Genomic DNA, 15,141 nt, shown 5'->3' with positions numbered 1-15,141 from the left:
CCTTCCCTCACGTTTTTTACTCTTTCTCCTGCACCCATAAGCCACTTATTCCTATGCCATATTCCATTTGCAAAGTGACGATCAAAGCCACGGAAGGCAGGGACGATGAAAGCCTTTACAACCCACGGTTTCTCACAGCAATAGTGTTGGAATATTGCCAATTATGTGGCTGCCATTGTCAAAGCAGATGGCTGTCATTGTCAAAGAAGATGGCTGCCATGTGAGAGTCAAAGAGAGCTGCTGGTGCAGCATTTGCAGCCTCTTGACATTGTCAAAGAAGGAGGCTACAATGGTGGGTTGTTGGTGGCAGCCAACAACCATTGTCTAATGTCAAAGTTTGGTAAGTTTGGCAACCACCATTGTTGACAAAGGAGCAAGAGGAGCTGTCATTGAAGCCTATAAATAGACACCAAGAGTGCAGCACAAAATGAGAGAGAGAGTCTTGTAGTAGAGCTACAAAAGAGAGAAAGAAAGAGAAGGGCTGCCACCAGCAGCCCTGCTGCCATATGCAGCTGCTGCCCTATGTAGCAATGAGAGATGGGAGTTGAGTGGATGTGATCCTCCTCCGTGTGTTGTATTCTTTCTCTATCTCTAATAATATTGATCTCTCCCGTGGATGTAGGCAATTAGCCGAACCACGTTAAATATTGTGTCAGTGTGCTTAGCCTCTTTTGAGTAATGATCATGAACACCACCGTTCCGCATGGGGAGCAGAAATCCCCAACAATTGGTATCAGAGCCTATGGTTTAAAGTGGTGTTTGATTTTTGCTCAAAAATGAAAGTTGTCAAAATTATGTTTTGACCATACCACTGTGTAGAGGAGGAAGAGACGAAGCCACTGGTGAAAACGGCGTAAAATTCTGACGTGGGACATGCCCGCACGCGCCAACACGCGCCGGAGAGGAGGCTGCCCACGCGCACCAACGCGCCACACGCGAGCCACGCGTCTTCTTCGCCCGAATGGCAGACCCGACCCGAATACCAGATGACTCGACCCACAAGACTGACCCGGATAAGGATGACGTCAGCATGGCATAATTGTGATGTCAGCATGCACAGTTGGCATGCCATGTCAGCGACCAGTCAGCTGACACGTCAGCATAGTGGGACCCACCAGCCACGTCATCAGTCATGAGCCAAGCTGAGTTGGAGCCGAGCCGAGTTGGAGCCGAACCGCGAGCCGAGGGATAGGATCCAGTGTAGCTGATCCTACGTGCAACCGGATTTGAGATTGAATCTGAGCCGCTCATCAGGCCAGAATTATTTTGATCAAATCTTAGCCGTCTGAAATGCGATTTGGATGATTTCGGACTTGTTTCCAGCTAATTTGATTGTTCCGGATGCAATGGTACGGTCCGATCGTTGAGATTGTGACTAGAAATGGTGGTGGTGAATTAACAAAAGGAGATTGCCCGATCAGGAGGCATCTGAAGGTCATTATGGTGGTCGATGGTGATGATGAAGAAGAAGGTGCACATGTTTACCCAATTACATGTGTTGAACTGCTAAATGAGGAGATTTTTTATTTGCCGAATGAAGGCAAAATTGGGATACTCTGGACACCCGATCAAGTGGACGATTTGAGGTGAAGAGTTGAAATTGATGAAGACCAATCTTGACGAATCTAAGCACTGGTAGTCTCGCCAGATGTTGAGAAATCAGGTATAAAACCAGGATACCCAGATCACTTGTAAAGGAAAGTCGCAACAAAGCTAGCAAATGGTTGTATATACGGAAAGACAGTACGATGGATAAATATGGCGTAAGAAGTTCTGTCTAGGAGATTGGGTTTTAAGCGGGACCAGTGTGACCCCTCCAATCTTTCCTGGGAACTTGCTTAGTTGAAGGAATATCCATACGGTACTATTTTCATATATATAGCAGTCTGTAATGAAACGGTTGAAGACTAGCAGGATGACGACACAAGAGAACAGTTGGGTTCCGTATGTTCAAGGATCTGATGAAGTGGTGATTTCTCCAAAGAAGTTAGCTTCGGTGACTGTGATTTCTCAAGGGAGAATTGATGAAGACCCTGATAATGGAAGAGAAATACAACAAGGAGATAAAGATTGGCACCCTATTTTGACTTGAACAGGTGTTGTGACAGGATGAGCTGCTGTCAAACATAAGCAAGGAATAGGGAGAAATCTGGAGAACAGAAATTGCACGAGGGCACACGGAGATTGTGCAAGAGTACCCGTGATCTAACGAGGTACTGTAATGAGACAACAGGTGCAAGGAGAAGAAGTGTTCCCAGATGAAGCTCAGAGCAGAGACTATGTGTGAAGGTTGTACAACAGGAAGTCTCTTATGCTCTTGATGAAGACAACAAGCGAAGACCTTTCCAATACATACAAGGATGGAAAGAGAGCTGTTGCAGAGGCACCTAATTGAGGGGGTGCAACGCCTGTGATAAAAGGCGACCGCCTATGATGAAAGGCAAAGACACCAAAGAGAGTTGGTGTAGGTGGAGCTGTCAAGCAGAAAGGCACAGAAGCTCCAAACATAGAAATCGAGGTGGAGGATTGCGAGGAGTATACCGCAAGTTTCTCTTTCTATGTAATTAGTGGCAGTTATCTCTCCCATAGTCCACATGGTGGTAGAGAATTTTGGAGCCACTTTGATACATCCCAGCTGAAGGAGGATGTGACCGCCTATGAAAGCCGAAGACACCTTAGAGAAGGTGTGAGGGCCATGAAAGGAGCCCAGTTCAGAACGCCTCAAAGCCAATGTGATGGCTAGATATGAGTGGACAGGTGTATAGCCAATGAAATGGTTATGATGAGTTTGGATACAAATGCAGGATTGACTTTCATGCCCCTAGGCTAAAGATCAATGAGCTAGATAACATTTGCCTTGGACAATAAGTGGATGACTTGTGGAGCATTAAGACGCGACTGCTAGGAATGAGCAGAGGACATGCGCAGGTTCCGGGAACAAGTTGACTCTTGTCAAGGTGGTAAGCTCGGTAATGGCATTGTAATACTCAGAGTATGAAGACAGATATGGATCAACCTTTAATGGGTTGCCCCCATGGTTAAAGGTGGAGAGCTACCTGGACTCTTGGAACTAAGAGCGAGAGACTCACGAAGAAGTAAGGCGTGGTTCCTAGAATAGAACAGAGGGCAGACGTAACTCCGGGATGAGTAGACTCTTGGAAGAGTGGTGAGCTCGTGATCACATTGAAATACTCAAATAATGACTGTCGCACTCGGAAATAGATATTTCCATTTGAGGGGGTGTTGTAAGCCTTGATGTGAGGCTTGATAAATCATTCCGGATTGAGCATGGTTAATACACTCGAAGGGGAATGTTGTCCCAAAGACAAGCGTTAACACTCTTTAGATGTGATGTGACAGACCATCTGGTTGCAGTGATCCTTTTGTGTGAGAAAAGGTGTGCTTTGGTGACTCTGGTGATTGAAAGGTTTGGCGAGTACCTGTAAACTTGGCCAAGGATGTTCTCAGAATGGTAAGCTTGGAAGAGCTGCAGGATGCAAGCGTGTGCTGAAGAAGCAAGAAGACAATTGCCCACATAAATGGCAAAGGGGGTGATTGTTGGAATATTGCCAATTATGTGGCTGCCATTGTCAAAGCAGATGGCTGCCATTGTCAAAGAAGATGGCTGCCATGTGAGAGTCAAAGAGAGCTGCTGGTGCAGCATTTGCAGCCTCTTGACATTGTCAAAGAAGGAGGCTACAATGGTGGGTTGTTGGTGGCAGCCAACAACCATTGTCTAATGTCAAAGTTTGGTAAGTTTGGCAACCACCATTGTTGACAAAGGAGCAAGAGGAGCTGTCATTGAAGCCTATAAATAGACACCAAGAGTGCAGCACAAAATGAGAGAGAGAGTCTTGTAGTAGAGCTACAAAAGAGAGAAAGAAAGAGAAGGGCTGCCACCAGCAGCCCTGCTGCCATATGCAGCTGCTGCCCTATGTAGCAATGAGAGATGGGAGTTGAGTGGATGTGATCCTCCTCCGTGTGTTGTATTCTTTCTCTATCTCTAATAATATTGATCTCTCCCGTGGATGTAGGCAATTAGCCAAACCACGTTAAATATTGTGTCAGTGTGCTTAGCCTCTTTTGAGTAATGATCATGAACACCACCGTTCCGCATGGGGAGCAGAAATCCCCAACAAATAGAACAAGAAACTGAACGTAGCTTATCAACTCAAAGCCTAAGTACAGCATGACCCATCATCTTCGACAGGAGGGATTAATTCATATACACAGGGAAGCTAAACATTTGAAAACCGAACCTAAGACAGACCCCGTTGCTCGCCTCTCCTTTTTCTAATTTATGACGCTGCCATGGTTGGTTTTATACAAAAATGAAAGCCGAAAGAGCATGCCTTTATATCATGTATATCAAAGACACCAAAGCAGAAGCAACAAATCAAATGGCCAGCTATCTCTCTTTCAAAGAAAGCAGGAAGGAACACACACTCCAACCCAGCCGACACATCACCTTCAGAAGAGGACTTTCTCTCATTTTTCTCTCTAAATGAGTCGCCGTATGAGTAACCAGCAGAAGGAAAAACAAACGCAGCTCTAACGTGAATAATAATCTAAAGGCATGGGAGATTCAGTGGGCAAGCATACAACTTTGTTGCTAAGATGGAAAACGATCGTCCCAAAACAACAACAGCAAAACAGATTTTTGAAAAGAAAACCAAACAAACAGCTTCACTGATGTTAAAGCAAAAAAGAAAATCAAGACTCATACCTGCTGAACCTGCACGTTTGAATGCAGAGAAACGAGATGCAACCGGTGGAAAAGCTTCTGCCCTTTCACCAACAATGACCCGAAGCAAGCCTTCCTCTTTTTCTGCCGTTAGGAGCTTTTCAAAAACCTCTTAGAGTCTTTGCAAACCCCGGTTCGACAAAGTAGGATAGACTCAAGGTAATCTCTTCGTTCTCAATAATTTTCGGCTTCTCTAACCTCAGCCTTATGCTAACTCCCTCTCTTTCTTTTCTCCGCCTCCTCTTTTCTCTCTGTATTTACTCTCTCTGTCTCTCCCTTCTTTTTTTCTTGCTCTGCGTCCTCCTCTTTTTTTTGAAACTCTCCTCCTTTAAACTCTCTCTGTCTCTTCCTTTCCTCTTTTCTTCCTCTCTGTCTCTTTTTTAAAAAACTACTCCCCCCTTTCTCTTCTGCACAGCCCCATATATATAGCCGAGCAACACATAGAGGCTAACCTGCACTCCCTCTCATCCCAGCCGTCTGTGTTAGGGATGGAATTCCCACCCTTAGATGATGGCCAGGCTCCTTCTGCGTGACTGCGTCCTCTTCCCCAGCTGGCACTGGAGGTACAATGCCGCAGCTGCAATCCTAGCGTACAAAGGAGGACTGTCTTCTGCAGTGCAAGGACAGGAGAAAAAAAAGAAAATGGCAGGAAACGGCTGCAGAGGAGGGAAAAGGTTGCAGATGGGGGTACAGTACCAAACTCATTAATTCAAAATGGGGCTGCTCTCATACAGCATCGTTTAGCTAAAGAAGTGAATTTAAAAAAAAGACAGAGACGGTGTCGTTTAGAAAGGCAGCAGAAACGTAACCCCTCGTGGCAGAAATTCTGTCATTTTCTAATCCTATCCCTGTTTTTTTCTATTTCTTCCCAAAACCCAGCCAAGCTCTTCCAGTCTTTATCTGCAATTAACTCCCTTATTTCAGTTTTTTTCAATTCAGTCCTGCAGACTTGGGGGGCAAAATCCTTCCTGCGCAGAATTTTTGCGGCAGAATTTCCGCGGCAGAATTTTCACTTCCTCATTAGATATTCAAACGTGAATATCTTGAGTTTTTGATATCGAAATCAAGCGATTCAAAAACCCAAATTCATCTACACATGTAGGACTACAACTTTCATGAAGGACTATCGATAAAAAAATTTTACAGAACAGATTCGGGCCGCAATCTGGTTGGTAAAAAATGGTCTCCTGATCTGATTCAAAAACTGACGAATGCCGAGCATCCCGATATGACTGAGAGTATAACCTAAGAATAACAACCAGAAAAATCATGACAAAAACAGAGTTTTTAGTGCAACTCTGGTCAGAATCCTGCTCGCGGCAGAATTCTCGTCAGATATTCAAACAGGAATATTTTGAGCTCCTAATATTGAAATCGAGCGATTCAAAAACCCAAATTCATCTATGCATCCAGGACTACAAATTTAATGAAGGATTAGAAGTGAGATAAATTTGTTTTAAGGAACAGAAACTGGCAGCAATCTGGTTGGTAAAAAAAGGTCTCCATTAGCACGTATGGCTAAAAAATGGGTAACAACAGATGTATAGAAATTTTTATTAACTTGGTTCATAGTGATGGTGGACTAGGTTTAGCTTTCCCTTCATTCGTCTACATGGAAGAGAACGACTTGAATCACGATCCGAAGCAAGCACAACAACAATTAATAAATTAATGGTGATAAATAAATATACAGTTCCATTGTCCTCATTGAAATAGACTTTGCAAGTTTGTGTCACTCATTTATCAGTCCGAAATGCCAAGAAAACAATACCACAGATCCAGCACCCTGTGATCCAAAAACATGGAAAAAAAACAAAAAAAAAAAACATATTCTATGTTTTATGCTATCCAAATTTACTGCAACCGGTGATTTTCCATTTCTGCAACTCTCTTGTCAAACTACTTTCCAACAGCTGATCATCAGAGCCTAGAGCATTAATATCAATCTCCTGATCTGAATCTGCTTTATTCTTTTCCATTATCAAATGTACCCCACATTTTTCTACCCAACATTTTGGAACATCATATAAGCTTATTTTGACATTCACTTCCAATTCCTCTACACCTTGCAGCGATTCCTCTAACCCAATCAACGGTATATGCTGTATCCAAGAATGCTTCGTGATAGTTCTGTCAAACGTAACTGCCGCCATCGTCTCAAACAATTCAATACCATTGCTCTTATTTTTGAAAGTAGCAACACACATATCAAACTGGAGAAATGATGATTCTCGAGTGGCTTCATTGGTGGAGGCCGAGAGTACAACCCAAAGAAGCAGCGCTTGGAGTTTGTTACCATCTGGAACTGAAAAATGAAATGATAATGCAGATCCTTCTCCACGATGGCTGAACCATTCTGGTATCTCACCACCATCAAGGCAAATATCATAATGTTTACCTTTGCATAATCCCTACTTATTGGTTCAAGGAAAGTAATTAAAACTTGAGTTCGAAAAACTACCATTTTTAAATGCTAAATGTTTGTATTCAAGTAAGTGAAGAGACAGAGAAAGAGAGACAACCTGAATGAGACTCATCTTATAGTTTTCAGATAAATTGTTGCAGCCATTTAAGTTCAAAATGGACCAGTTATTGCCCGCACATTCCATACCCTGAATCTCTATTAAATTTCGGCACCCTTTTACATTCAGTAATGGTAGTCTTTCATGCTGAAGTGGTGCCCTTACTCTTTCAATGGATGTGCAGTCATTGATAGACAAGAACAGTACACTTGATGGAAGCTCTGAGATTGATAGAAGATTCGAGCATCTCTCAACCGTCAAAAATTGAAGCTTAGAAAGGCGGCTAATGCTAGAAGGCAGATTGAAGAATTCATGTCCAGACAAATTCAAATTTTCAAGAAAGCACAAACTCCCAAGATCAATGGAACTTGTAGCTTCAGACAAACCAGAATAACTTAGATTTAGTTCTTTCAATGAGCTGAAACTAGTGAAAGAAGCAGGTAGCATATCTATGGAGCAAGAACAGCTTTGTGGTGAAAGCCACGATGAAAATCTTGAAAACCAAGATTTAGATGGTAGATCAGGTGAGTAGAAAACTTTGTTGTATCCACCAAATGATAACTTTGTCAGCTTCTTCAAATATCTAGCTGAAGTAGGAAGTTGCTTAATCGAAGTACCCTTTGTAAACAATTCTGTTAAGGATTCTATGTCACCCAAACTCTCTGGCAATTTCTCAAGTTGTGAGCACTCAGCAACGTTCAGAGTTTGAAGAGATTTTAAGTTACCCATGCTTTCTGGAAGAGTCTTTAGGCTGTCACAGTACACCAAATTCAACAAAACAAGGCTCTTCAAATTTCCAATAGATTGATGTACCTCAACCAAACTCGGGCATCCTGTAAGTATGAGTCTCTCCAAACTAGAGAGTCCTTGGAAGTTCGGCGTTTTAGCAAGGTAGGGGCAAGAGCTGAGATTGAGGATTTTCAGCTTGGTAAGAATCTGTCAAAGCAATGAGAAAATAAGAAAAATAGCTATGTGAAAAAATGTAACTCTAAATTAAATTTAATTACAGAGAATTTTGAGTGCCTATTGCATATATTTTACCTTAGTCCCCTTCCAAAGTTTTCGTACTTTACTTTCTTGCATATCAAGTATAACAAGGTCGTTTAAGTGAAAATCAGACGGCAGAGATTTCAAAGGGCATCGAGACCAACAAAGCCATATCAATTCTTTGGGGAGAAGACTGTAGCTTCCCACAAGATGTGCTTCATTGATTTGGAGTAATTTTAAACGTCTCATTTTTGTAAACGATTTTGTGTTAAAAGATTCTTGCACATCTAGTGCCAGACCCTCCACAGCATCTGTTCCCTGAAAATAGCCAAAAAAGCATTAAAATATCATGACTATAGAATTAAAACATATATAATGGAATATGTTTTTTTTTTCCCATAAATATTCGGATGAGAATATCAGGGATGAGATTGGATAGCATTAAAAAAGCATTAAAAAAGCATATTCTTCGGATGAGATTGTTGATACCAATTTCAGGTAAGAACCCACGACCACCTAGCATTTCTGTTATATATTCTTTTTTTTAAAAAGAAAAAGAAAAAGAAAAAAACAATCGATATATTTATTAACGAACCAGTTTACAAGGTAAGCTGGAATTCACTAACAATTAGGGAGTTAGAAAAAAGATGAGCATTAACAAGCTCATATAAGCAATAACACTTCAAAGTGCAAGATGGTGAAGAATAAGTTGAAACAACGCATTTCAATCTAGTTTTTTATTCTTTAAGATCAATTTGTTTTTTGTGGTCCAAATATCCCATAAAATACTATATGATAGCATTGTTTAAGCACTTCATTAGAACTTGTGTTTGGTGGCCATGTCCCGTCATTGGCTAATGTTTTTTTTTTTTAAATGAGAACTTCATTAATATTTATCATAGCTACTAAAAAAATGGCTAGACAGAGAGAAGAATAATGATTTCACATATGATTACTTGGTAATGATTTTTGTTAAATGCCACTTTGCAATCTATCTTAACATTGTTTGTCCTAAAGGTAGAATACTTGGTAATGATAGAAGCAGGAAAAAAAGACAGTGACAGGGGTCTTTTCATTGAGCACAGTCAAGATATTCTAAGGCCAAAAAGACCAGGCTTTTTAAGGTATTCTATATATAGGAACAATTTATTGTGTTATGAAAATTTAATTTGCTTGAAATTTATATTTAGAGTTAAGTAGTAAACTTGTATTATTCTAATTACAATGAAAATTCATGCTATAGAGATATAAACAAGTCTCCTAAAAATTGTTAGATTTTTAACTGTTTGCTGTGATATATTGTATATTCATGTGTGATCCTAAGTTGATGAATTATATTGATGTAAGATAATTATGAATTTGACAAGAAATTCATAAGATAAATAAGTGTATGAATCTACAGTACAACAATTAATATACAAAGTAATGAGCTCTTACCATTTCCTTGGAGAGTACATTGTATGCATCTTTGGGAAGCCAAATTCTGCTGCAATTTCCAGGACGGTTACGCGACCTTTGACGAATAATCTCCCTTCCCATCTTTCGTAATATATCATGCATCCTTAACCTATTTTGTTTCTCGGTGTCGATTGTTATGAGAGACCTTCCAATGAGAGTTCTGAAAGCTACTTCTGGATGGCAATCGTAACGAGCACCTACTATATCTGCTACATATTCTTTGTCTCTGCCAACAAAATAGCACGCAATATCAAGGAATATCTCGCTTGTATCCACATTCAGTGCATCAAAACTTACTCTAAGCTTTCCTTGAATATCATCATGCGGAGTATTTTTCCAATGGGCAATATCGATTTCCCATCCAGCTTTGTCTCTTATGGATAAATGAGAACCCAAGATTTGTAGAGCCAAAGGAAGTCCTTTGCAGTAGTCCACTACCTTTCCTGACAGCTCCTCATAATTCTTTGCTGGATGGGTTTCCCTAAAAGCATGCAAACTGAAAAGCTGAAGAGACTGATCTCGATCCAATTCTTTAGCATGATACATTTCATCTACCCCCACTTCTGCTAGCAGATGCTTATTCTTAGTTACAACAATTATTATGCTTCCGGCACCAAACCAACATCTCTCTCCCATCAATGCCTCCAGTTGTTCCCTTTTGTCCACATCGTCAAAAACTACAAGAATTTTCTTACGATGAAGTCGTTCTTTGATCAAATTCATTCCTTCATAAACATTACTGAGCTTCCAAACATTTGGTTTCAGAATATCATGGAGAAGGCGCTCTTGTAATTCAACCAGACCATTCGGCTTATCTGATATTTCCTTGACATCCAAAAGAAAACTGCTCCCCTCAAATCCAAAATAAAGTTTGTTAAACACAGCTTTTGCTATTGTTGTCTTGCCTATTCCAGCTATCCCATGTATTCCCACGATGCCAACATCAGGTTTTGCACCTTTTAGCAAAGAAATAATTCCCTGAACCCTGGAATAAATACCTACTGGGTGCTTGGCTACGTGCAAGGTTTTGTTTCCCAGTTTACAAGCTACATCACTGACAATCCTTTTGATGAATTCCGCTTCATATCTGTTCATAGAGAAAGAAGACAACAATGGCGTATAGGTTGTTAGATATTAATCCAGAATTTTCAAGCCCATGCCCCTCTAGAACTATCAAGGAAGTGCATCCTGAAAATCAACCTTTCTTGTAAATGATATTCTATTAAGTCTCTAGGCTATCAACAGACCTAGCAGCCCATGTTGGGTAATTCCGGCACCCCATGCGCGGACTGGGGGTGTACTGATATTTGCTCATAGGAGGGTAAAGCACACTGACACAATATTTTACGTGGTTCGGCAAATCCGCCTACATCCACGGGAGAGAGAGTCATTGTATTAGATATAGAGATACATGGAGTAGGAGGATTACATCTGCTGCTCTTACAGCTGCTGCAATGGCAGCAAGGCTGCTGCCATTACAGCTCTCTCTTTCTCTCTACTCACACTCACGTTTTCTCTCACAATTCTCTTTGCACTCTCTTCACTTTGCTCTCAAATAATTGCCTCTTTTATAGGCAAACATGGTGAGCCCCTCCAACACATTTGTCAACATGGAGGGGTCAACAAAGCCTTAAACCAAGCCACCATTAGTGGCACTAATGGAGCAACCACTTGCTTAGTGGTGGGGTATTGCCACAAATGGCAATATCCTAACAGCCCATATATACATGCTGCCACTTTCTTGTAAGAAGGATTGAAAGGGTGTAAAATTTATTTTTAATATTATCAAATTACAACATTCCAAAAACATTTAAAAATTTAATTTGAAAAAAAACTTATATGTTGACGAAAAACATATTATAAATTAGTTGGTGTTCAAGCATCATTCATAGTAAACAAGCAAGCAATTTTATACACGAAAAAGTTAGTGCAGTGTGTGAGAAGAGAAGAATGGCGTAAGTGATCAGAGAGAGATTTGTGTGTGCAACTGAGATTCAGTGAAAAATAAGCAAAGTGTGAGCGGTGAGTGGGTGATGTGATAATATTAAAGAGAGCGTCTAATGTGTGAGTGTTATACACATTAGTTAGTGTTCAAGTATCAATATTTTGTACAAAATTCTTTTATTGAATATAATTAAGTTATTCTGTCAATTTATCACTATTTATCAGAGCTTTTGCCCAAAAATTTATATCCAACATTAGTTTTTTTTTTTTTTAATATACATCCAACATTAGTTAAATACTAGAAAATTAGTCAATACTACGTTGCGGGTTGAACAAACAAAAATTAAATATAAAAACAAATATCAAGACATTGTTAATTTATTCTCATTAGCAATTTTTTTTAATTATTAACTCAAAACTTGGTTTAACTGGTAACTTTAAAACTTTATAATCTTGATTCATGATTAACTTAAATTTTAAATTAAATTATGTGAAAGTTAATCTAATATGACACAGTCAACTTAGCGAGTTTAAAGATAATATAAATGAATATTGAAAATATAATTTGACTTAAAAAGAATCAAAATGATTTTATTAAAAAAATATTAAGATAGTAAAATATTGAATCTATTCAGGTCGATTTGTCAAACTCACCATCTAGATTATGAATCCAAGTAGATTTAATAAGTTCATTTTTAAGTTATTTTCTTTTAAATACATGTTAAAAAAGATAAAGGATCGCAGTAAAGCAATCGAATAAAATTAAAAAGAACAAAACAATTATCATGGATTGCAAAAAATAAACAAACAAATAAACTTGGTAATATTACAAAAAGATTTCTACTATCTTACTCCAAAACAAAATAAAAATAAATAAAATCTAATAAAATAGTATCTAAAATATATTCTTAATTAATTTTTAAGAAATTTAATTTATTTTTATAAAAATATATATAAAAAATACAAAACATGAGGCTCTAGGTACCCAACTCACTTGAGCCATATGATAAAAACTCAGGTGTAGTGGCCTAACCAAGCTCGCCCTTATTAAAAAAAAAAACAGTTACATGTTATTTATAAATCCAATTTTCAATCTCATTTATAAACCTAAATTCTTATAACCTAAAAAAGAAGCAGTGTCGAAAAGATCACCATGTGTATTTTTTTTTATTTTAAAACTCAATTTATAATCTATTTTCATATAAGAAAAATTCTTATAACCTAAAAAATTAATTTCTCCTCTTAAAAGAACTCCAAAATTAATTAAAAAAATAAACAGAATAACTCAATCTTGATCTTTTTTTTTTTTGCAAATTGAAAGCTCGAAAACATTTTATTGTCATTCCTCTCACAACAATGTGGAATATTTTAATATCAAATTTGATTATTTTTTATAATGAAATTCAACCTAATATGAATAATTTTTTTAACTAAAATAACCATGGAAAAGTAAATTGAAACATGTTATCAATATCAAATCTCAATCAACATAATATTTAAAGAAAAAATTTAAAAGAAAAAAAAATGATTGAAAGAAGAAAATAAGAAAAAGCAAAAGCAAAACCATTTTTTAAAAAAATTATTTCTTTATTTTCAATCTCTTGTTAAATAATAAAATGAATTTCTCTTTCTTTTTTGAAATCAAGCATCAAGAGAATATACTTTTAGACTACAATAATCATATAAAAGCAAATTATTAACATAGTAGTAAAATAAATTTAAAAAAAAATCAATGAATAAATAAATAAAGTTATTAAATCTAAAATAAACAAAACTAAATAAATAAAAATATTATGTAAATTTACAATTCATCCCCTCACAAAACTGCAATGAAAAACCGATGCTTTTTAATTTTTATTCAATTAATAAAATAATGCCTAATCCTTTGAATCTTCCAACAATACTTACATTTTTAGCAATACTTTCACGGGAAAGGTGAACCTCTAATCCTTCATAAGTCTTGTTGGCTTTATCGATCTAGTTCTATTATTATATAATTTAGTAAATTGAATATTGATATTCATAAATGAGCATGGATACATGTTATAAGTGAAGTGAAAATATCAAGCTTAAATTGAGAATATAAAAAAAATTGTTATGTTGCATATGTGCGGGGATCTGTGAACAGAGAAGGTAAAGATATACCCATTTGCCTCATTGTTTAAACCCCATCCAGATAGATTTCCCGCTTCTGCAAGAGCTCCTCTCCACTTGTTGACCTTCTCCATTTCTTCCTTGAAGTGTTCTTCATGTTCATCAAAAGCTTTTGCATAACTCCCGGTCTGTTTTCGGACATCTGAAGGCTCCGTATCATAGAATATAGGAAGAACAACCTGGTCAATCTTTTGCCTGCACTCAACAATCTTTACCAGTTCGTCAAGACACCATCTAGAGGAAGCGTATTGTTTGGAGAAGACCACTATAGAAATCCTTGATCCTTCAATTGCCTTGACAAGCTGTGGAGAGATTTCTTCTCCTCTAGGAAGTTCATTGTCATCCCTAAAAGTATGAATTCCGGCCTGGATTAAGGCGGTATAGAGATGATCTGTAAAGTTCTTGCGGGTATCTTTTCCTCTAAAACTTAGAAAAACATCATAGTTCCATCTATGTCTAGAGGATGAAGACGAAGAAAAGAACGGAGACTCAGAGCACGTGGAAGCCATAGCTGGGACAGTTTTATCAATCTCTATAGCAAATTGGAAAGGTAGGTTGAAGAGTATGGAGAGGAGTGACGTTAATTTGCTTGTTATTTTCTCACAAATTTGAAGTACTTTGAAAAGATGATATATATGAATAATTGTGGAATTGATGAGAAGTTGAGTGGAAGTTGATGAGAAGTTGGTCAGTGCAGCTGTGTTTGTCCCATAGCCCTTGGCTATAGAGATTCCCGTGTTAAATAACATTCTTTCAAGACCATAAAGTCATAAAAAGTGGTAAAAAAGTTAAATACATATAATTGCACATGTAGTCAAATATTTCAGACGGAATGCATGCTCCAAGTGCATACATATATATAATATAATATTCAAGATATAAGAACAATCATAATTACTCAGCTAAACCATTGAGATTTAAAGTAAAGGAGCAAATCTGAAAGATGAAAGCATACCAAATCACCTTCAGTGCTAATTATACACTGAGCTCACCTAGAGAATCTTTGCTTAAATATAATTGACAGCCTCCGTGTTGTCAACTGAAATTGTTGGAGCAGAACCCTAGAGTTGTTGAAATAAAAACACCCAATTATTTGTATATATGAACCTTTCAGTCTTTATTGATTAATTTGTTCTTTCAACAAAACACTTATTCTCAATATATTAATCTTTAATTTATATAGAGATTACACCTCTAACTATCATATAATATAATATTAAAAACTCTAATAAACTGTTTAACAAATTTTTTTTTTACAAAAAATTCTTATTTAAACTAGAATTTTATTTAATAATCTCTCTCTTAAAATGATGTTAATTAACATACAACATT

General features: G+C 37.7%; 1 protein-coding gene and 1 long non-coding RNA gene across 2 annotated transcripts; one reads left to right on the top strand and one right to left on the bottom strand.

The window, feature by feature from the left end:
* The first annotated feature begins 201 nt into the window (after positions 1 to 201).
* Positions 202 to 6,449, top strand: LOC112325412 (uncharacterized). The gene is made up of 2 exons (XR_002979460.2): positions 202 to 4,903; positions 5,160 to 6,449. It is a non-coding gene; the product is annotated as an uncharacterized LOC112325412 (long non-coding RNA).
* LOC7484104 (disease resistance protein RPV1) lies at positions 6,392 to 14,446 on the bottom strand. The gene is made up of 5 exons (XM_024591905.2): positions 13,801 to 14,446; positions 9,691 to 10,798; positions 8,308 to 8,571; positions 7,267 to 8,202; positions 6,392 to 7,155 (listed from the first exon to the last, which is right to left on the bottom strand). The coding sequence occupies exons 1-5, from the start codon at positions 14,316 to 14,318 to the stop codon at positions 6,589 to 6,591; spliced, it is 3,393 nt and encodes a 1,130-aa protein (XP_024447673.1). The 5' UTR covers positions 14,319 to 14,446; the 3' UTR covers positions 6,392 to 6,588.
* Between the last annotated feature and the right edge of the window lie 695 nt (positions 14,447 to 15,141).

This window comes from Populus trichocarpa, unplaced genomic scaffold, assembly GCF_000002775.5.
Source record: "Populus trichocarpa isolate Nisqually-1 unplaced genomic scaffold, P.trichocarpa_v4.1 scaffold_25, whole genome shotgun sequence".
Lineage (NCBI taxonomy): Eukaryota > Viridiplantae > Streptophyta > Magnoliopsida > Malpighiales > Salicaceae > Populus > Populus trichocarpa.
The sequence above is the reverse complement of the archived record's forward strand: the minus strand, read 5'-3'. Positions and strand labels throughout refer to the sequence as shown.